This window comes from Haliaeetus leucocephalus, unplaced genomic scaffold, assembly GCF_000737465.1.
Source record: "Haliaeetus leucocephalus isolate CR32 unplaced genomic scaffold, Haliaeetus_leucocephalus-4.0 Scaffold295, whole genome shotgun sequence".
NCBI lineage: Eukaryota > Metazoa > Chordata > Aves > Accipitriformes > Accipitridae > Haliaeetus > Haliaeetus leucocephalus.
Window position 1 is genome coordinate 7,248,517 of NW_010972731.1, and position 21,944 is coordinate 7,270,460.

Here is a 21,944-nt window from a genome sequence, read left to right on the forward strand (position 1 = left end):
TAGATTGTGTTGGTGTTCTCACTAGCAATCAAAAGCCAAAGAGTATTGCCAATATATTTCCTCAGAAGTCATAAAATCCAATATTCTACCCTTAAAAAGACAGTTTAAGGTTATTATTATCACATTTTATTTCTATTAAAAATGATCCCACTGGAAAAGAAGCAGGTATGAAATGACAATTCAGGTCTCTAGTTGAGCTCATTAATGTTCTTAAAATGTTTAACAAGGTTCATGCTAATTGTTGCTAGACTACTGTCTTGTAGTAGCTTAGTTAATTCCACTTCTTTATAGATGTTTAACAAAGCTGACACCAATACTTGGTTAGCTGCTATTCACTCCCCCCCGTTAGTTAGCAATAGTAAAGAAAGCTCTGTCATTCCTACGGTAGCAGAACGAGAGCACTGAGACGCACACTAGCAGTCTACTCCAGCTTACTACTACAGTCTTACCATCTATTTAAAGCTGTTGTGATCTTAAGATAGCTGCCTGGCCTCAATATTAGAACACGTTTGACTTTACATGTAAGGACTGAATTAGCTACTTGATTACTTCTAACTGTGTTTACACATTGCATAGATGGGGAAGACAAGAGCTCAGGTGCAGTATGTTCCCCAACACAGCCTGTTGTACCTGTACAACAACCAGCCAATCTGGATCTGATAGACATGTCCAGACAGCGAAAGCCTTCCTTCACATGTGGTATCACATTGTCCTTGTAGACTGCTCCGTAAAATGCCATGGCTGGACAGGTAATGAAACCCACATGGTTTTCAGAACAAGGGAACACACCTGCTTGCCTTCAAAAGAGAGAGGGGTTCTACCACACAGAAGAAACGAGATCTTCACATATTTATTTCTCAGTTTGTCCACAATTCAAGCACTTTAGTCTCCAAGAAGATGATGTATTTCAACAGTCTCATGTTACCCAAATAATTTCCACATCTTAGATCCTATCTCACTGTTGAAGGCATACATAATGGCAACTCACTTTGTTACTAATTAACATCTCAGCAAAGGTTTCATTTAATCTTTACTACAGAGAGGAATCTCTTCTCCAGCCAGGCATACTGCTGGTGGTCAAGATGCAATGCTGAAAGCTGTTTGTATCACTTTCTGTGAATTCTGGTTCAGTTTCATTCCTCCCCTGCCACTGTCCCAAATAACGTCTGGCCTGACATAGTGGCTTAAGCAACACCTGCTTCTCACTTTCGTAACAAATACCCATTTGGCCTGTGAGTGGGGTGACAGACTATTCTAACAAATGAATATATTCATGCAAATCTCAATAGCTGCCCAAACTCATGAGAAGGGAACTGGAATTAACCTGCACTAAAACGTGGTGGCCTTGTGCCTAAGAGCTGCTGACACAGACCCTTGTATGACACCTGCATGGTCTAACTTGCAAACCCCCAGACCTTACACTGCAAACAGATCTGGTACTGGAACAGCTCAGCTAACATCCCTAAGTCATGTTTGAACGAGGAACATTTTCTGCAGATATCATTTTGCTTGCGTTAGTTTTGTAGGCAGAGCTGGAATGGATAAAGGTGTGGTTTGTGTCTCCATGGTCCCAGCATCACCTTGCCAGCAGAACTGAGCTGTAGATTAAGCTGACACAGAAACAACACTACCAAATTCACTGGGAGAGTACACACAGAGCCCTGAATGAGCCTCCCTCTGCAAAGGTGTGTTGGTGAACTGGGATGCACAGAAATGGAGTGGGAAGAACTCAACCCTAAGCTTAAACGTATCGCGGTTTGGAAAGAATGTCAGGTCATGAGGGGTGCGAGTACCACTCTGGCAGGTGGAGACACTTTCAGTGGTCTCAGTGTTGTACAGGCACAGGTAATAGCAATGTCGGCTCACCCCTCTTTTCCCTCTCATCTCAAAAGTACTAAAAGTTACCAAAGAATGTGCACATCAAGTTCATACCTGGGATGCTAGTTATTCCACTGGTATTGCAAATGCTACAAAGTTGTATTAATAAATATGGTTAAGAACTACAGCCAGTTAAGAGAGAAACAGAGTTAATGATTAGTTTAGTTTTATTTTAGGTATTGCTCTCTCATACTTAGCATAAAAACAAGGTGACAGGCTTGTAAGAGCAGTGACTGGCTGGACAGCCAGACCCCCTTCCCTCCCCAAATCCATATGCCTCCATGAATGCTGCAGTATCCTTTTTCCAGACTGAATAACCACAAGCCAATGAACGAATATTGTGTTTGTTTTTTTAATAAAGCAGTGGTGTGAGTGGTGTGAACAGCAGGGGTGCCGATTTCATGCTTCCCTGCTCTTGTAAACAGTGGAAAGGCAAAGAAGAGGAACTAACTCAATCACTGGATTATTCATTATGGATGAACATCTAACAGTGGCATAGTACATCTCTGGCTGCAACAGAGCCACCGAACAGCAAGAGCCTCTGTGAACCACAATCAACAATATCAGAGGCAAAGCAAGCGCTGCTCACTTTATGGCTTTTCCCTCTCATGTTACAAGCTGTAGGTCTCTGACAAGCACTGAAATGAAACTCTGGCTCCCAAGGGTAGGTACCTACAACTGGGCTTACCCATGTCTGCTAGCAGGCACAGAACTGCTTCTGGGTGCTTGCATGGGCAGGCAGACAGGACCGTATACATGCACGTGTCCAATCACTGTGCATGCACAAGCCATGCAAACTTCTGACAAATTCACAAGCTGGCCCTCAGAAATAACCTGGATTAGCCCTAAGCCTAGAAGAATAAATGCAAAGTGTTTCACAGAGTTGGTGCACTTTGATATTGCACACTCTGGATTTTCTCAACCTTAAACTCTCTGGGTTGTTTCTCTTTTTAAGCACTGGGCAGCTCAGTCTAGGACATTCAAGGCTCTCCCTGGAGGGAGGCATTGCCATTCCACAGGCTTCCTGACACCCAGCCCCACAAGCTGCACTGCAAGCGCACGCCAGCCCAAAGGGAATTCTGCACTGCACCTTTCCGAACTCAGCTGCAGTCAGGACTGTCTCAGAGGGACTTTGTGCAGTTAGGTCACATTATTGGTACTAATCTCAAACACTTAAAGTGATGGATTACATTGTCCAAAAATACAAAATTGGTCTTAGAACTTGGCTTTAAGGCATAGCTGAGGCTATTTTTTACCTACTTCTGACTTCTGCACTTAAAGCAGACTTGAACTTCTCTCTGCAAGCGTGTTGATGAAGGACAACTTCAAACAAGGTCAAAATGTGCACAGATTCAGTGATCTTCAGAAGCTTGACTTTATCAGAGCACTGGCATCACTAGACACGGGAATTAAATCCTTACAGCCAGAAACACGATTGTGCCTTTTGGAGTCTGAATCCTAATGTCAGTGGGGTGGAAGATGTCAATCTGGGTAGCAGTTCTCCCATTCCCTTCCTTTCATAAAGAGCTATCCCTACATTACTCCATTCAGTTAGGTATGATCCTACAACTTCTGTATGTCTATTACAGACCACAAAGTTAAGCACTACCAGAAGAGGCTGCTTTAAAGACATGTAGAAAGTGTCCTCTTTATGAACAAGATCCATGAGACTTGTGTTTATCCCTCGAAAAGTGGATACTGCATAAATAAATCAAGACAGTATAAGGAACCAATTGGATCCCCAGGCCTCTTCTGAAGGTGATGTGGGATCCTACAAACGATTCAGTCGGTTACAGGCCTTTGTGCTATGTAAACCAGAAATTGGTTCAAATCTTTCCCTTTGCCCCGGGTGGGAAGTAAACTCCTTGTACTGTCTGATTTCAAGTGGTTCAGTAGGGCAGGACGAGAGGTGAATGGAGGATGGTTATTCTAGGTAAAGGGACTGGGGTGGGCAGTAGGAATCGCTTCACTGGTGAAGTCCTCACCATTCCTTGTGTAATTAGCCACTTGTCTATAGGCTCCATGTCTGAGTTCCCACCTTTACCTCTCCTCTGTGTTGAGAACAGAAATTGTCCATAAAGAGATAAACCACAGCAACAACCCAAGATAAAGTAATATAACAGCAGCAAGTTAAAAACTTCATATACACATACACACACACAGAGTTGCCTATGGTAGCTTCTGGCAGCAGCTGCATCCCCCTCTGCTGCCTGTCAGCTCTGTCCGTGGAGGTACAGACCTCACCCCGACCTCTGCACTTCCTACAGACAGTTCACAGAATTTTAGCACTTCCTCCATGCTGATATTAAAAAAAAAAAAAAAAAAAAAAATCACTGACTAGTAGTGAGGCTGATGTTTGTCATCTTCTTAGAAGAAAAAGGATAGGCTATACAACCTACTAAAATCAGTCAGACTTTACCAGAAACACTAGTATTACACACTGTGGAGTTTCCCTTGTTTGCGAAGCTGTGACTTGCAGCACACCCTACTTACCTCCTTAAGCTCAGCAGACAGACTCTGCCCCAAACTCTAACAGTACGACAGCTCTAATGATGGCGTTGAGCAGGAGGGTAAGTAATGGCAGTTTGCTGCAGTGTTCTGGCAGTCTTTCAAACTGCCCCTTTTGAAGAGCGACAGAGGTTAAAAGGACCGCTGATGCATCCAGTTCCTCTGAGCAGGTTGCAGACTGCATGGCACAGCAACACAAAGACTCTCAAGATGGCTTCTTGTCCTTCAGCATCTCATCCCTGAGCCAGGGCCCGGATGCAGAGTCATTTCTAGCTCTGGAGGGGCTTGCTCAGGACCGGCAGAGCACAGCAGTTCCAGCCCACCCGCCCTGCCAGAACTGGGCTAGCTCAGCAGAGAGCCACTGGTATGTTTATGTACCTCCATGCAGATACCCATATATGTGGGATACACCTCCTGTCCCCACTATCACATCTTTTATGTCTCATTTCAGTACTTGTGCTGAGAAAAAAAAGGGAGAAATCACTCCAACTTCATCTACTATCTGTGTAACACTAGAGAATTGTTTCTTGGACACCTCTCCTCCCAGTTGTGATCATGCAACAACTCTGTGGCAACAAAAGCAATTCCCAACATGGAAAAGCAATATTAAGAAAACAGTGTATTTTTAGCTCGTCTTGTTTCCAACTGCTAAATCATATTAAAAGACAGCTAATGCCACGTGATTAGCCATCTCTCTACAGACCATTCTGAGAATGACTACATTAGAAACATCGGATGTGCTGAATTTTACCACTGGACAACTGTGCTGGAACAAGAAGTGTGTGAAGAATGTGTTGCGAAGCTTTTGGCTCCTCCCTAGAGCTGTTCTTAAATTAGCTCTCTACCCAAATTAACGCGTGTCTTTCGTTTACTGAGCACTGCCAGTTTTTTGCTACACATGCCGGGGCTGGTAACTTTAGGAGAGTTTAATTTTCATTTCCTTTAAGGAGAGACACCCACAAGCCTCACAACACCTGACAAGAAGCAGTGTTTACCAATTTCTGAAAGACTGCATTTCAAAACAAGCTATTCTGATTACATGATACAGTCATCAGGACCTTTGAAAAGAGGCTGAAAGTCTCTACGACATCTCAGAGCCCAAAGTTCCACAACCCATAAAGCGTTTGCCCAAAAAAACTTTGACCGTCAGATTAGTTTAGACACAGCCCTTTGAACTGACAACACTTCGGGCAGAGCAGCAGCTATGCTGGTGTGAATGACACGTCGCATTGGTGCCTCAAGCAGAATTGGCTGAGAACAAAAGTGTTAATAAATAAGGACATGACCCCATGGCCACTAGGGGAATAGAGCCCCCTTGACCAGTAGCTAAATGCAAGCCTCTTGTGTTTAGTTAGCCGGGAACAAAGAGCAGAATCTCAAATCCTTTCCCAGGTCCTGCCAATAACACAGCACAGTGATACCGGGGGCTTGGGTTGTCACACTGGTTTCAGGAATTCCTCTCTCACCCCCTTAATATACTTCTGCCCCTGCCTCCCCATGCTTCCCCCTTTTCCCTCAGTACTGCTGGCATGAGTTTTTGTGGGGCCGAGCTTGAAACTGGTCACAGGGCTGACCTGGGTTATAAATTACCCTTTTTGCAGGAGGACAGGGACAGGAACAAGCAGATAGATTTGTGGGGCAGGGGGATGCTCCGTAAGAAATCATTGCTGAAGGCCTGCTACCACTGAACTATGGCCGAAGCAGGCAGGCAGCTGTGATCTGACCCCAGCTGGCTCCGAATGCAAATTCTCCCTGGCTCAGAGAACAAGCTGCCAGGCATGCCAGCTGCCCTGAGCACTCCCATTTCAACTTATGAAAGAACCAGGGCGAAATCAGCCAAGGCATGGGGAGGCAATTCTCAGTGGAGGGAGGTGTGTGCATGCTGCACTGGCTCTCCCATGCTACACTGGCTCTGCCGTGCTCCCTAGTGGTCAGTACAGACCAAAATTAGACTAGGAAAAGGCTCTGAACTTGCACCGTCATCCAAAAACTTACACGCAGCTGAGTACAAAAAAGCAGGACAGTTTTAAAAAGCAGGGTGGTAGAAAGGGGTTAAGGGACGATCTGAAAGCTCTTTTCACTTCTGCCTTCTCCAAGGTATGCAGACAAAGCTGGCCAAGCTTGCTCTCTCAAGCATGTTTCTAGCACCAGCTGCTGTGAGGTGACAGCACATGGGCCTCTTCTGCCCACACAAGATAGCAGGAGCCTGCCCTGGGACTGACAGAACAGACTGTGTGCAAGGGCAGTTATGGCAAGGCATGTGAAGCATTAAAAGTCTACATAATTTCTCTCCCTGTACCTTGCATGTGTATCTGAGCACTTAGAGCAAAGTCTAGCAGATTAAGACTGCAACAACTTTCGTAAGCAAAAATGAACCAAACAAATGCACACCAGTGTTCACAAGACATTCCCCACTTATTCTTTTCAGCAGTGATTCCAGTCAAAGAGCTAGACCTCCCAGGCAAGCTGCAAGAACACAGGAGAATTTACTCACTATGATTTTGAAGTCTTTTAGGCTGGTGTGCTAAGTAGCAGCTCTTTAGAGATCATTACTGAGCAAGTACTTGCTCCTAGGTATCAATTTCAAAATAGCCAGTACTAGCATGTTGCTGGAATACATAATGAGAAGTCTTGGTCAAAGCAGCTGCCTAAAGCTTGGATTCCACACACGGCTTCAGATAACAAAATGCAGAGCAACGACCTACCCCTCCTGTGTTCTGTTTTCGAACATCCAGGGCAGATGCTAGTCCTTTGACAGCCTGTGGATCCTCATACGTCACGCTGAAAGAAAGGAACAAACCACAGAACTAGAAGGAAGTCCAGCAGTCACCCATGCAGAACGCACTTGCTACTCTGATTTACTCCCCTGGAAATCAGAAAGCACATTCTTTTTCTTAACAAGACTTCAAGTGTACTAAGTGTATTCCAAGAAGAGGAGTGTGCTCTGTATAAAGACCGTCCATCAGTTTCAGTAAGCACATTGAAGCAAAAAGGGTAAGACTAGCATTATGAAAGGCACGCAAATAGGTTACAAGGCACCGTAAGTGTCTCCTAGAGCTAGCAGGGGACTATGAAAAGAGGCCTGATTACAGATGACGTTTTGCAAAGCTCTGAAGATGACATTTGGAAACCTGACCTTGATGTGTGCATGGGGGGGAGGCAGAGGGAGACTCGAAGACAGATGAAACATAACTAAGCAACTACAGTGAAGCATACAAAGAAATGCACTATTTACAGGGGTTAGATTTGTAAAAAGCTTCTTAAATTGTTATGCAAAAGGAACATGTAGCAGTCAGGTGACAGAAGCAATAGCATCATTTCTGAGAGCACAGTGGTGAATCATGAGGTGAAGCAGATGCCAACACCTGCCCATAAATCAGTTCCTGGGAGGAGCCGCATGTCTGAGCTGGAGGAGCAATTTCTCCTCCAGCATGCTGGCTTCTCCCAAGATCTGAGCACAGCACGCTGAGGCTCTCACCTACACACCGCAGCAAGTCACACTCACATCTTTACTGCCTCGCTGCTGCTCCATTTACACAGCGTACAATCCAAGGAAGATATAGCAATCCTCCCTTGTGAAATCATGGACTGATATGTGCTCCTTGTTCCATTAACTTGCAGAAGGAGATAGAGGTGCAGTGTGGGAAGACTAGTTTCGTGCTTCATTTAGCACAAGAGACAGAGGGACCTCCATTAGATCTCTCTGCAATGCATCTCCTTTCTGATTATACATTAGGGCTCTCAGCCTGAAATCTCCAGTGGTAATGTACGCCTCTACAGTGGAGCACATCTTCTCAACACTGATACTACAGCTAAGGCAGTACCAATAGCTATATTGATAACCGCAAATAAAAGATCCTAATAAATTTGCTGGCTCAAGTTTTCAAGAGCTGGTAAGTTTTTGATAATCTGCTAAGGTCTGAGCTAAACTATTTAACAACATTTATTTGTTTGAGACAAGATATTGATGATGTTCTGACTGCTGGTAGCCACTACATCCTCTAGGATCTGAAACCAGAAGGAGGCAAGAAATAATATATGAAAGAAAAATACCTGAGTGTGTCTTTTACTGAATCTCATTTGACAAGGATCAGAGGACTTCTTAATAAGTGCATAGATTTATTTTATATTAAAATAATTAGACCTGTTAAATGCCCTTGAAAGTGCCAGATTTGCAGCTCTAGAGATGCAAGCCCTATGCATATAAACAAATTAGGGGTAGCATGGCAGCCGGGCAAGCTACACTGCCTTGACAGCCCACCAGAGTCTGACTGCTGGGCCAAAGGGAGAGTTTAACTGGATGGTAATTCTGTTTCCAAGCCCCTGATGACAGTAATTCAGTCACCAAAGTATATTCATGACCTTCAGGTGAAGGACCCTTATGCTCCTGTATCTCAAGAACTGGCCGGGTGGATGGGATGAGAAGCCTTTATGAGAGGAAGCATCTGCAGAAATAAAGGCAAGTTCATTTCCAAGTTTCCAGTGAGCTCATTAACTAAGACAGTCAAATAACATTAGTCAGCCAGTCAGCTCTGCCCAGCAGCAGGAACTTCTCCACTCGCTCATACTAATAATGACCAACAGGGTAGGGATTGGATTAAAAGCACAAAAACATACACCAAAATGACTTTTTTAGTCAAGAAGTTTCAGATTTATGCCCTTAGACAACAGTGCTAAAGACAAACTCCAACATACTTCTTTCGCTGCTCAGCCAAGGAACTGCCTCTTGTCTGTGCAAACATGTCGAAGTCATCACGAGGATTACACTGTTGTAGAGAGCTGAGTGTGCCACTGACGCTGTTTGTACCCAAGTCTGCAACCAGAGGCAAAAAAAGTGAACCAATGAAATAGCAAACCATATGGAAGCACCACTGCCACGACTGTATAGGTTACAGAGGAAGTCATTAACAATACAGGGCAGCTATAGATATCATCTAGTTAACAGCTGCAGCACTGAGCACAGTTCTGTCCAGAAGAGGCTGGAGGCTGCTAATCATGCATTTCTTAAAAGACAAATGTAGATATTGTCTTACTTCTCCTGGAAGCACCACACCATAAGTACTCCATCGAGAAACCAGCATTTGGGAATTGGTGTGCACCTGCTGCCAATCTCATTCTGAGATATTTACTATTCACTAACATGGTCCAAAATTTTGGCATGGATATTAGTCTTCTCCACAATGTTGTCTCTCACATATTGACTGTGAAACCAGCAGTTTCAAATCAAATGATAATGATATTGGCACAGTGCTGAAAGAGGTGAAGAACCTTCACCCAGATCAAGTGATCCTATCTAGCAATCTTTGGTTCGATTTAATGTAAAACACCTGACAGTTTCATAAAAACTTTCAACCAAAGATTTCAAATATTATTTGTAGAAGTGAAACCAAGAACATTCACCAGACTGATTTCATGGAGAGCTATACCTAAGCAGAAATAAAAGTAGTAATACAAGTTTTACTATGAACAAGAACCTGCACCCTTTCCTTCAGTCTCCCCTTTGGTTAATAAATCCCTCCCTTTGTGCCAGGCTGGTTCCCAATTACAGATCGCTACAGTGCAAGGGAGTGGGAAAGTCCTCCTAATCCTACAACACACATACCCAAACCTTCCAAAGGCTACATGGCAACATTAATCAGGTGGAGGAGACCCCAAGGGAGCAGAAACTCCCTGACCCACAAGTGAAAAATGGCTCCTCATAAATTCCAACAGCCCACTGTGATAAGGGCTTGTACTGGGTGTTCAGGTCAGTCACAGAGACCTCAGCAACCGCTCAGACTTGCTCCCACAATCACACACCTGGATTGCCTAGCAGCCCCTGCATGCTGTTCAAGACCCACAGACTGGTTACGCTTGAAAAAGTCCACGCATTGCAGCCTCATGTTCATCCACACTATTTAGACCAGGTACTCACCAAGCCCTGCAAGCTGTGAAGAAAGTGAAGACGGGGGTGCTGAGTTTCCAACCATTGGGCTTACTACAGCTGGAGAGCCAGGACCCAAATCTATTAAGTTATCTTCTGTCACCTCATTCAGTACCTGTTGGGACACAAGAAACACAGCAAGTTACACATGCCAGAGATTTCTTCTTGCAGTGCAACATGAAACACCAAAAAATAATGGGCGCTTCCTAAAAAGATCTCTCTTGCATATTGCCAAATGGACCAGTCTCTTGGATACTACAATGATGAGTGCAGAATAAAAAGGGTCAGCCACCAAAAAATCTCAGTTTGACTGCTTAGCACAGCAGGAAGCTCTCCTGGAGGTCATCTACATCCTTCAGATTTAGCTAATGTGTCTGTGTTCTCCACCTCTTTTAGCACCGGACCAACATCAGATCTAAGTCAAACTGAATTTAGTACCATCTTCCACATTAGGTGTAAACTGTTTTCAGAAACATAACTTCTTTGTCATGACTAAAGTTAGAATGCAGAGCCTGTGCTGAAGTTTGCATCACACTGCAGTAGAAGAGGCAATCAAACAGGCAAAGTAAATAGAGGAAATGGTTAGAAGAATGCAGAATAGAAAATGTAATACTGTCACATACTAATTCATCATGAACCCAGATCTTGAACACTATAAACCAACTATAAAATAGTTTTCATTGAACGAAAAATTAGAACTGTAACTCTTCAGCTTGGAAAGGGGCTGCTGAAAAAGGAGATGAGAGAGGTTCTTAAAATTATGAGTGGCATGAAGAAAATTAACCTGAACAGTGGTATTGTAAGACACAGTGAAGAAGAATTAGGTGGAGCAAATAAGAATTATTAAGTGGTTCAATCAAATGTAAACAGAATATTTATTACATATAAATACCCACATAAATATGTAAAAATGTGTAGTGAAACTGTGGAACTCACTGCTTAAGGACACTGTGAATTCCTAAAGTCCACATGGACTCAAAACCAATCAAAAAAGTTAATAGAGCAAAGAAAATCCATCAAGGATTGTGAACACAGAGATGTTTTAGTGTAATGTCTTCCTGAGCTAAAATTGTCACTTGCAGTTTGCCACATTCTTGCGCTCTTTTCCTGGTATCCACTATTAGCCACTAAAGGCAGCACACAGGGCTGGACAGGTAAAAAGTGATACTACTGATATTAATATGGCTAGTATGTTGTAACTGCTGATAAAATAAATGGAGCGAGGTACTTACTCCATTGCTGGCATTTTGTGTTGAACGTCCCGATCTGTATCGTTCAAATCTGTTTAGAAAAAAAACAAAAAACCAACATGGACTATCAAAGCCACCAATAAACAATCAAAAACACGAGTTTATAACAAAGCCATGACATGCTTGCCACTGAACTTAGTTTTCATTGGTTCAAGAGGGAACCCTGAGAGCTTTAAGTCCAAGCCAGGAAAAATGGAGAACAGTTGCAGAAGTTGCATTCTTGGCAAATATTAAGTTGACTAATCTGATCTTGCAGCACACACATGCCTGAAAAGCACTGTAGGATTTGTCTTTGGGTTTTTTGTTTGTTTGTTTCCATTAAGTGCTTTGTGATAGACTATTCTGTTAGCCAAGGGACAGAAGGACTTGCAGCAAGATTGATGCTCCCAGCTAAGTTGAGCACCGCAGCAAGTCTTAACTCCCACTTAACAGCTCCCCCTTGCTGCAATACATGTAAATTAGAAGCCATATGCATGCTAGCACAGTCCTACCCAGGCAGCACATGGCAAGAGAAACAACAATTAGCAGATTAATTTCTTAAAACATTCTGGGTCAGCTCAAAGATCATCAGAACCTATGTTCAAATAGGTTGGTACTTTCCAAGAATGAAAAGTAATGACACTGGATAAAAATCCTCATACTTCTTAGGGGAAGAAGTCTGGCTAGTCAAGATCTGGTCTCTTCTCTACTCCTTCCCCAACCAGCTGTGCATCTGGGGTCGCAAACCTAAATGAAGCTTTTGTGAACTCAAAAAAGCAGAGGGAACTACCTCCTCCCAAGGCCTGTCTGAGGCCAGTCTGATCTCCTTCCTTACCAGGAAGAGCACTGTGATTTCTCAGAGGCTAGAATTTTTCCTCATTTAAAAGTAGTTTCATGTGTAACCTCTCTTTTCAGTAAAAAACCCCATAATATTGATAATAATAATAATAAACCTGTGGGTTTTCGCCCAGATGGACAAAATACAACTGGGAATCTCAAGCAAACTAAAATGTTTTCTTAATGTAACAGAGGAAAATGCAAACTTAAAAGGCAGCAAAACCAAATTCAGGCCCAAATTTCAATTTTAGGAAACTGTGGGTGTCTACTATTACTGGAAATGCAGCTCCCTTAGCTGGAAACCTGAGACACCTCCCACCTCATATTTCTCACCAAAAGGCTTATGAGCCACACGTTCGTTTACATCCAAAGCTTCACAGTGAAGGCCAGAGCTCCTGCTTGAGTCACTGACAGAGCTCGGCACCCATACTAGAAATCAGCGTGATGAATGTGGAGCTTTTGGAATAGCAGAGAAGGAACTGGAATTTATTGAAATGCTCAGACCAGTGCAGCTATTCTACCACAAATAGCTTGCTAAAATCACTCAGCTCACCTTTCAGTGTATAATGACTACAAATACATTAGCCCCAGTCAGCAAAGGCACAGATGGAGGAAAATAGAAAAAATACTAAGGCTGACCAGACTAAGCCTTAGTGACAGTTACACTCTGCCACTTGTAGAATCATGCTCGTGCATGAAACACATACCATTCCACATAAAAAGCCAGCATTTGTTTCAAAGTTTGCCCCAATCTCCTCTGAACGACTAAATCAAAGACAAAAATCGAGGCCACTGAGTCTACTTTCCAGCCTTTGCCATGACAGCATAGATTCACAGATCTAGAGTCTAATTTATTTTTAAAGGCTTGAGAAACAAAGCCCTGTGCTAAGAGCAAGTAACAAAGGGTACTCTTTAGTGCCTCACTCCCCAGGCCTGTCATTAAGGGGAAGATTAAACTTTCCCAAGACTGCTCTATCACGTGTCACCTACTGCAGCAGATGTGGCTGACAGCGCCTTTGTCTAACATGTCGAAAGTCCTGTGACCCAAGTCCCGCCCCTGGGGATGATTCCCACAGACCAACTCTTCAAAACCTCAGTTCTGCGCAAGACAGGTTTTTTTCAAGATTTTAAGTGTTACTTAAAAACAAAACCCTTACGTGCATGACGGTCACGCCCACCTCAGACAGCTCCCTTTGCACCAGTACTGGAACTAGAAAGCTCAGAGATCAGAAGACAGAGCTCACGGGAGCCTCCCTAAGCCAGGAAGCAGCACAAGCATTTGTGCAGAGCCCAGGCTAGCAAGTGGAACTAGCAACTGTGGCTATGCTATTTTCAGTCCCAAGTCCCTACATCAGTACAGCACTGCACAACAGGGACTTGCAGACTCAGGTCTCTGCTAGTTCAGAGAGTTTTGCACAAGGTTGCCCTGCATTTTACGGATATGCCCCACAAAAATTCAATGGCTAGGACAAAAAAAAATAAATCATAGTATTGGAGGAAACAACAGAAACAGGAATGTTACCATAAAAGACTGTAAATGCTTTCTGTGGTTTGGTTCTCTGCATTTTGTTATGTTGGACCGTTGGCCCAGACGGCCAACTCTTGTCAACTGACCTATTTTACACTTAAGTGAAAACCCAGAATGAATGTAAATAGTTCATGGAAAAGGTGCCCCACCTTTCGTATCGGAGGAAGACGTTATTTAAATCATCATTCACATGCAGCAGTTCCTCTGTGACTTCTTCATTGGACACTCGTGAGATAAGCTCCACGATTCTCTGCTGCATAGCTCTACAGGTTCGGTTCAGTTCCTAGGAGGAATGCATTGTGCACACGCATTCTGATAAGCAGCTAGCAATAAGTAGATTTAGTTGAGCTCTGTTCACAGCCAAACATATCCCCCAGCTGAGAAACACTAAGACAAGTCTATCTTTGCATGATTAAATGTCACCCAAAAGCACATCTAATCAAACATGCCCTTCAAGAGACGATGGCATAAAACCTTGAGAGCCTATTTACAAATCAACATCCTGATTCTTCTTTAGCTCTGAGCACTTCAGAAAATAAATATCTGTATTTTAGTGATCTGTTTTAAGAATAAAACATGTTAATACAACAGCTTTCCAGAAGAGAGCTTTCAAGGAAAATTCAATCTGCTCTTTTTGGCAGTATCATCCTTAAAAATTAAAAGATGCACATGGTGGAACAAGTAGGGAAAAAAAGTTCATCAGGGCTACCACAAGTAGCTAAGTGTGCACTAGGAAGAGAAGTGTTGGGGACACAGAACTTACCAACTGCGGAGAACATGAGGGTGAACACAAAACAAGGAGCAGGAGCAGGAAAAGATGACCACACCATACATACTTCAGTACTGAACTATACACAGAAACATTCCTTTCAACTGAGCAACTCCACAGACAAGAGACTGCAAAAAGGCAGTGGGGAGTTTCAGAAGAAAATTTTAAAGAATATAGAGTAAGGGCATTTATTTTAGAAGTCTCTCGTGCCAAGAAATCTAGATTTGAGTTTGCCTAAACCAGGAGTTCTGATGCTTCCAGGACATCTCTTCCATCACCAATTACTTAGCAGAATTCTTTACTCCTGAAAGGCCTCAAGACCAAAGGTCAAAACTGGTCTGTTGAGGAGGAACTACAAGAAGAAATGTGACATATGGCATGGCGCCACTGATTAGGCCCACGGTTTTACTTCAATAAGCACTGACATTTCAACTAAAGCATGTCCCTCTGTCATCTTCTCCCCCCTCCCCCAGCTCCACTTCACAGCAAAAATTCAGCACTAAACAAGGATGACTTGTTGGTACACAACCTTCGGGATGAAAGCAAAAATGTGTTTGTTTTCCTTGCTTGGTCTGACATCCTAAGCTCTGGATAAATTTCACCTAGTGCAATCCAGCTGCCTTAACAGCTTGAGGAATGTGTTCTCCAATGTCAGTTTTGATCCCATCACTTGAGAAGCAGATTGTGACATTTCAGAGGTTTGTTTGCTGCCTTTCTGAGAGGGCTGACAGTACCTATCTATTCTGCTCAGAGCTGGCTCTCTAGCAAGCTGTTTACATTTGATTGTTAGAGAAAATGTCAGGAATTATTTAAGGAGGAGGGCTATATAAACCTCAAAGCAAGGAGTCCTTGCATGCAGCAACCGGCTCACAGCTTTCAAAAGACTAACCATCCTTTGTGATCAAAAACGGTTTCTCCTCAGCTCTGTGATTCAGATTTAGGATGCATCAGTCAAAGAAGGGAACCAGTTGGAATAAAGAATCGTTGCTGTCACTCCGTTTTATGATCAAGTTCTTTCACCTTAAAGCTATGCTGTAAGGTTACACTGTCAAGATGTTAGTAGTTGTTTCTGAATGTAAGCAAACTGTTCTACACTGTTCTGGTCTGTTGTGGTTTCCTGGAAGCTTCTTTTGTTTTGAGCAGTCCGACCCAAACGGGCAGTAACTGAAAGGCTCTTTATTGCAAAGCCTCTCATCAGCTGCCATGATGACTCCGAGACAAACACACAATACCACTGCATGGGAGAGACCAGTTTTTGGATGGATTTCAGACCCTGATGTATCACAGAGAGCAACTCCCTGCCTTCCTCCAAATGTACTGCTGTGGGAGCCCATCCTCCCTGCTGGAGGATCAAAACAGAAGCCTCTTTCTAAGCTATGGAAAGGCAAATACCATGTTAAGGGCAGCAGCTGGAATGCTAGATCACAGTATTCCTCATCTGTATTGCATGTGGTACTGTATTACTTTCCTCAGCCAAAAGGCCACTCTGCTACTACTGGCCTAGGGAAGCAGGTATGAAGCCTGGGACATAAGCTCAACTTACACCATTTTACCTCTTGACATAATAAGTGCTGCACCAGATTGAGACTTTCCAGCAAAGAAATCCCTTCTGATTACAGAGTCTAACCCTCCAGACAGCATGAAACTTTGCCTGAGCACCCGCCTTAAGACACTACCTTCAGGAGAATCTACAGCACATCTTCTGGAAAGACAGTTAGTTCATATGTAAGATTTCAAGTGGCAGAGAATCCACAGACCCTTGGCAATATTTAGTCCAGCTGGAACCATGGAGTGTTTTTTCCTGCTTAGTGACTGGGAATCTTTTGACACTGTATGAGTGATGATGGAGGAAGTAAAAGAAGCAGAAATGCTCAGGGCTTACAGAGTCTATGGCAATTCTAAGCTGCTTTGTGGTAAAGGAGACTTTATATTCAACACTGGGAAAAATTTCTAACTACATGGAGAAGAAAGCATTAGAACAAGTTTCAAGGGAAGTTAGGAAATCCTTGTCACTGGAAGCTTTAACAAATGAGTAACATGAAGTCATGAGACTAACCAGGGTCAAGCACAGCCCACATTCATTATGTAAACCAAACAAACCAAGGCACTGAAGTAAACTACAACAAAAACCACATCCCCCTCAAGCACAGCAATGATCAGAATCATATTTGCTAGAAAACTTACCTGGAGTAACTCAAGGTCTGAGGAATCCTCTTGTCCAGGTACCATTTCTGTCAGCATTTCAGACATCACTTTTGTATTCCCACGAACAATATCCAGTTCACTGCGCAGCCGGGCAATCTACATTGGGGTAAAAAGACAGCAAAATACTGCACAATCTTTTGGTTTAAGCAGATCATTTTCAAGAACTGACTTTGTGATACCTCTGGTTCTGTCTGACTAGATATCTGAGGCTCCAGATATTCTAGCAGGGAAAAAAAAAAGTAAAGATAAAAAAGTTTACACAGGAGAGAGTTTTAGAAAAACAAAACAAAAAGAAAAGAACTTTGTAGAACCACTTACTATCATCACAAACCCAGATGTGCTATGCGTGTATGGAAGGGAAGCAATTGAAAACAGCAGCTAAAAACAGACCTCGGTTGCAGTACACCGTGCGTGCCTCACTGAAGCGTGGGGAAAGATGTACAAATGTTGATCAGGATCTTTGGCTCTGAAGTTATTATTTTTGCAGAGAGAAAAGAAGATCCTATATTAGGGCATTACGGATGCAGACTTAACTCCCTGTTAGAAAGACTTCCTGCATCTGCAAGACATTCTGTGCCATTAAAGGAGGGGGGCTAATGATAATAACTGCTAACCTACTGCACAACCGCGGAGTGGACTGGTACATCAGATTGTGAGGTTTTGTAACTGCTGCCATTGTGAGGCCATACATACAAATCTAAAGCCTAGATTTTACAGTATAATAGGAGGAAAGATTACTAAGTAGAACCAGACCTAGGAGGCAATCAAAGTCAAAAGAGTTAAAATGAAAGTTCCTCTGCAAATTGGTTTCTAATTTGATCTGTTGAAAGAGTCTCACTCAAAAGAATCATCATCCCAATACCTGTTCAGAATTTGCAGTGATGGGACCAGTCACATTCAAAGCTGGGGCCTGAGGAGCAGAATACGCCGTTGGAGAAGATGAAGAGTAAGAACTGGTGCTCATCCTTTGCTGAGATTGTGAATTGTGCATATTTGCTGCAGGATCAACTTCAGGAACACTCTGCCACATCAGAAAGACAAGAGTTCAAAAGCTGAATTGTGACAGCACTTGCTTTGTCAGCAACCTCAGCCCAAATATGCTCAAATATAGAACATAATTGCACCTTGTGGAAAAGGTCAGTGTAGTTATGAGAACAGACTGGCGGGCCAGCCCATAAACAGACAGCTGCAACAAAAATGCATGCCCATCACTTTTGACCCAACCCACATGCATTTAAGTCAATTTATCTGTACAAGAAAAGTGAGAAGCAAAATAAAAACAAAAGCCAAAGATAAATAATTATAAATTATTTAAAACTAGGAATTAAGTTGCAGGCTTACAAAAAATGATGTGATACTGAATTTAATTAATCTTGACACACGAATTGTAATATTTCAGTCCTTGATCACTTGCATTTACCACTTCAAAGATTCATTAACTTCAGTTTTCAGAGTGAATAATCAGAACACCTGTGATCATTAAGTTCCCTCCTAGCAGCAGTTCTGTCAACTTTCCAGACCTAACTTTTCAGAAGTGTAAAGATCTCACATTACCATGGGATCAGTAAGAGATTCAGACTCTGTACACCTTTAAAAGACAGGCAGGCCTTGGTTCAGGCTTATCACCAACAGAAACAACCATATTTTTGAGCAAAAGAAGTAAATCTCAATCATGTATCCTGCTGGACTCTCTCTGAACAAATTAGTTGCACTTGTCTGGTGGTTGTGTGGTACAAGACAAGTATACAAACCTCCTCCAAACTTTTATTTTCTTAGATTGATGTTTGACTCAAGGGAGGAGATACCATTAGCTTATCAGCCTGACAAATGCAGCTGTATTATACTTCTCTTACATGCCCTTTCACTACTAAAAAAGTCCTTCCAGGAGAGAGAAAACAGGCCAAATTCAGAGAAACAGGAGAGGGAAGAAGAGTAGTTATCCAACTATTTAGACATCTTGGGAAAATACCCCTGGAATTGCAATGCTGCAGCTTACCCTCTGTGGTGTGTGTATCGGAGATAGAGCATCAAGATCTGCCATGGGAAACTCTATGCCTTTCCTCTTGAGTTCTTCATAAATATGCACTACTCCAGTTAAATCAGGGCTACTTCGAAAGGCATCAGCCCAAGCCTGGAAAACATGAGGGATTATCCATAGACCTTCCAAACGAAGTTCCAGCTCCATCCCGATCTCAGATACGGACTACAAAAGCTTTCATGTATTTCAGCTTCAAAGAGAAGCTGTAATCATTAGACCTTGTCTAAAAGATCCTGCAAATATTATTAAGACAGTCACGTACACATTTTATTCAAATATAAAATAGACATGACCCCAGTGCACAGTAGCAATGTCTAGCCCCTGACTTCATCAAAATCTGTAAATGCAAATGAAAGCCTCTTCCAATCTCCTCTGCTTAGCAGTGATTGCATGCTCATCTTTTCTGGCAAATTCTATGGCCAATGACCCGCCAGAAAAAGTCTGTGTGAAAGATTAAATTGATCTAAGCAAAATTCATAAAGTCATACAATAATCTTAGGTAATCTCAATTTACTTTGTGAAACATCCTCATTTGTTGCCAAAGAAAACACCCAGCTGTCAAGTTTTCTTCAGTATTTTATTTGGATCAAACTTAAATAAAAAAGATAGTTTCTGAGGTTCTTATATTGTGAAACATGCAGTCCCATGAGCAGCACAACTAATGAAGCCTGGGTTCTTTCAGAGCATATCCAACATTTAGACACCCCAGTGTGTCAGAAGGAACAAGTTTAAAGGGAGAATTTCCACAGCCAGAACACTCATAATCTCTCCCGCATGAATTCTCTGGTGTCTAAAAAGACTTCAATTCACATTTGAGCTTTTTCTTCAGTGGGAGCACTAAGTGTTTCTCTTTGCTAGCCAGCCTCCTGTACTCATGAAGTTGCTAGGAGCGCAATATCTTGAAAGCCTCTACCCTCTTTCACTTTTGCTGGAAATTAGCCAAGTATTAAAAATTTAGAGGAAGGAAAAATTGAAATATTATGACTCAATTAAAAATGAAGCATTCCACAAACCCCCACATATGTGAGGTAGAGTATCAGGGTGCTGGATCCAGAACTACTGCGAGACATGTGTGTGGGCTCTGAACTTAATTCATTTAGTCATCACTTTTACACTAGTTCTTTGACTATTTTTACTTTAAAAGCTGTTTTTAACCACTTTTTATATTTGAGAGAAATCAAAGATAGCAAAGCAAGATAAGAAATAATATTAATATTTAATTTACACTCCTATTCTGTTCGATTTTAAGAAAGAGCATTTCCTACCCTATGTGCCCAGGAGACAATCCATTATCAGTTGCAAGCTAACAATTCTGGGTTTGGTTCTCAGCTTTGTTAAGAGTAAATTAACTGCATCAACTGTTCTGATGCAGTGCAAGTCCAAACAGCCCTATTTGAGCCAGAGAAAACAGCTCCAACTGCAAAGAGCCATTCTGTTTCCTTGGAACTGACCTTCCAAACCATCCCTAATTCTGATGGAGGTATTGGCTGTACAAGTAACTCTACCCTTGCACTTTCTCTGCATTTTCAATTTATGTAAGTCATGTGAATTATGCTTCTACATAATGGTATTCCCCACTTCAACTCTATTTGCAAGTAAGAGTGAAAAATGTTAGGCAAGGGATGGTCTATTTAATAATCACTTAAAATAAACTTAGAGGCAAAAGTATGCTGCGCTTCTAGCCCCAAATTTTAATGAGGCTTGTTTGTCCAGGAGGATGTACTAACGCATCCTCTTTCACTGGCTTCCTATAGATTTTGTTGTAGGCACTAATGACAGTGAACTCACTTCATTTGCGCTCTACCTTTTTAATATATTCTCTCTTCTGCAATTCTCTTTCCTGGAGAAAGGAGACACTTTCATTTGTATTCTTCTTCTGCCTGAGCTGGCAGCATTATCTACATTAGTGTGTCTCTCAGAGATCACAAGCAGGACTGGGCGCTATTGTCCGAAGTGCTGTCTACACACACTGTAAGACAATCCCTGTCCTAGACAGCTTACAATTCAACTAGGCAAAAGTAATATTAGCTCTACTTTATGGATAAGGAGCTACACACAGAGCTTAGGAGACTTGCCTATTGTCCAAACAATTGTATGACAGAGGTGAGATTGAATTCATATCTTCTAAGACTTTGGGCCAGACTATCAAAGGTAGATACTTAAGGATGCTGCTGTATAAATCCCACTCGGCACCTCAGTATGCCCGAACAGGTTAATTAAATACCATTGCAAATCTGGCCCCTAAATCAGTGATCATCCCAAGACAATTTTTCCAGTGTCAGACACTTTTTAACACATGTACCCTCAAAAGAATTTGCCATGCCATGCCATGCTTCATCTTTGATGACAGTGCTCAGCTACTGGGCAGCGAGGTGGTATGAACTCTGAGGTGATATACAGGTTCTTACCACAGGCACAGCAATAAGGAATATTTCCAAGGCCTTTTAGCAAGGTGAAGAAGGAAGGATAAGCAGTATGTAATACATGCTAATTCACGTACACTGGGAAATAGGTTGAGAAAGTGAGACCCAAGATGCTCAACATCTCAGAACAGTCAAATCTCCAGATAAGAAATTGGACGGCAGCTTCATCTACCCTTGCTATGGAAAGGCCCAGGAGTACAAGAGCTGTGTGGCTGAAGACATAGACTGTTTGTACAGCCTTTTTCCATGCTTCCAAGTGCTATTAATCCTCTCATTTCTGTTCTTATTAATTCCCTGCTATCAAATTGTAAAAAGCCTACAGAAGGGGATAAATGTAATGTTAGTGGAGCAGAGCTGAGAAGAGATCAGCCCCCTGGAACGGAGTTAACTCCAACTGCAGGGAGCTCTAAAGAGCAAAGTCTAAGCTGAGCGAAGTGGTCATGACGTATGGGATATTTTGGGTATGCATGTCCATAGGGCACCTGAGATGAGTGACTGCAATCACTTTTCCAAACTTGTCAGGCAATCTGGAAAACAAAGTCCCCTACCACCTCCAGCTAAAGACACACTAACAGAACCCACCCACAGGCAACTTTCATAATTCTC

General features: G+C 42.5%; 1 protein-coding gene across 2 annotated transcripts in view; it reads right to left on the minus strand.

Annotated features, from left to right (window-relative positions):
• The window catches only part of TOM1L2 (target of myb1-like 2 (chicken)), a 58,830-nt gene that overhangs the window by 12,365 nt on the left and 24,521 nt on the right, over positions 1-21,944 (minus strand). For both annotated transcript variants that reach the window (XM_010570380.1, XM_010570379.1), the window contains exons 5-12: positions 18,874-19,008; positions 17,740-17,898; positions 16,857-16,973; positions 14,053-14,186; positions 11,542-11,590; positions 10,301-10,424; positions 9,082-9,199; positions 7,092-7,167 (exon numbers count right to left, since the gene is read on the minus strand). In XM_010570380.1, coding sequence (XP_010568682.1) covers positions 7,092-7,167; positions 9,082-9,199; positions 10,301-10,424; positions 11,542-11,590; positions 14,053-14,186; positions 16,857-16,973; positions 17,740-17,898; positions 18,874-19,008 — 912 coding nt within the window. The remainder of the gene's footprint in view (positions 1-7,091; positions 7,168-9,081; positions 9,200-10,300; positions 10,425-11,541; positions 11,591-14,052; positions 14,187-16,856; positions 16,974-17,739; positions 17,899-18,873; positions 19,009-21,944) is intronic.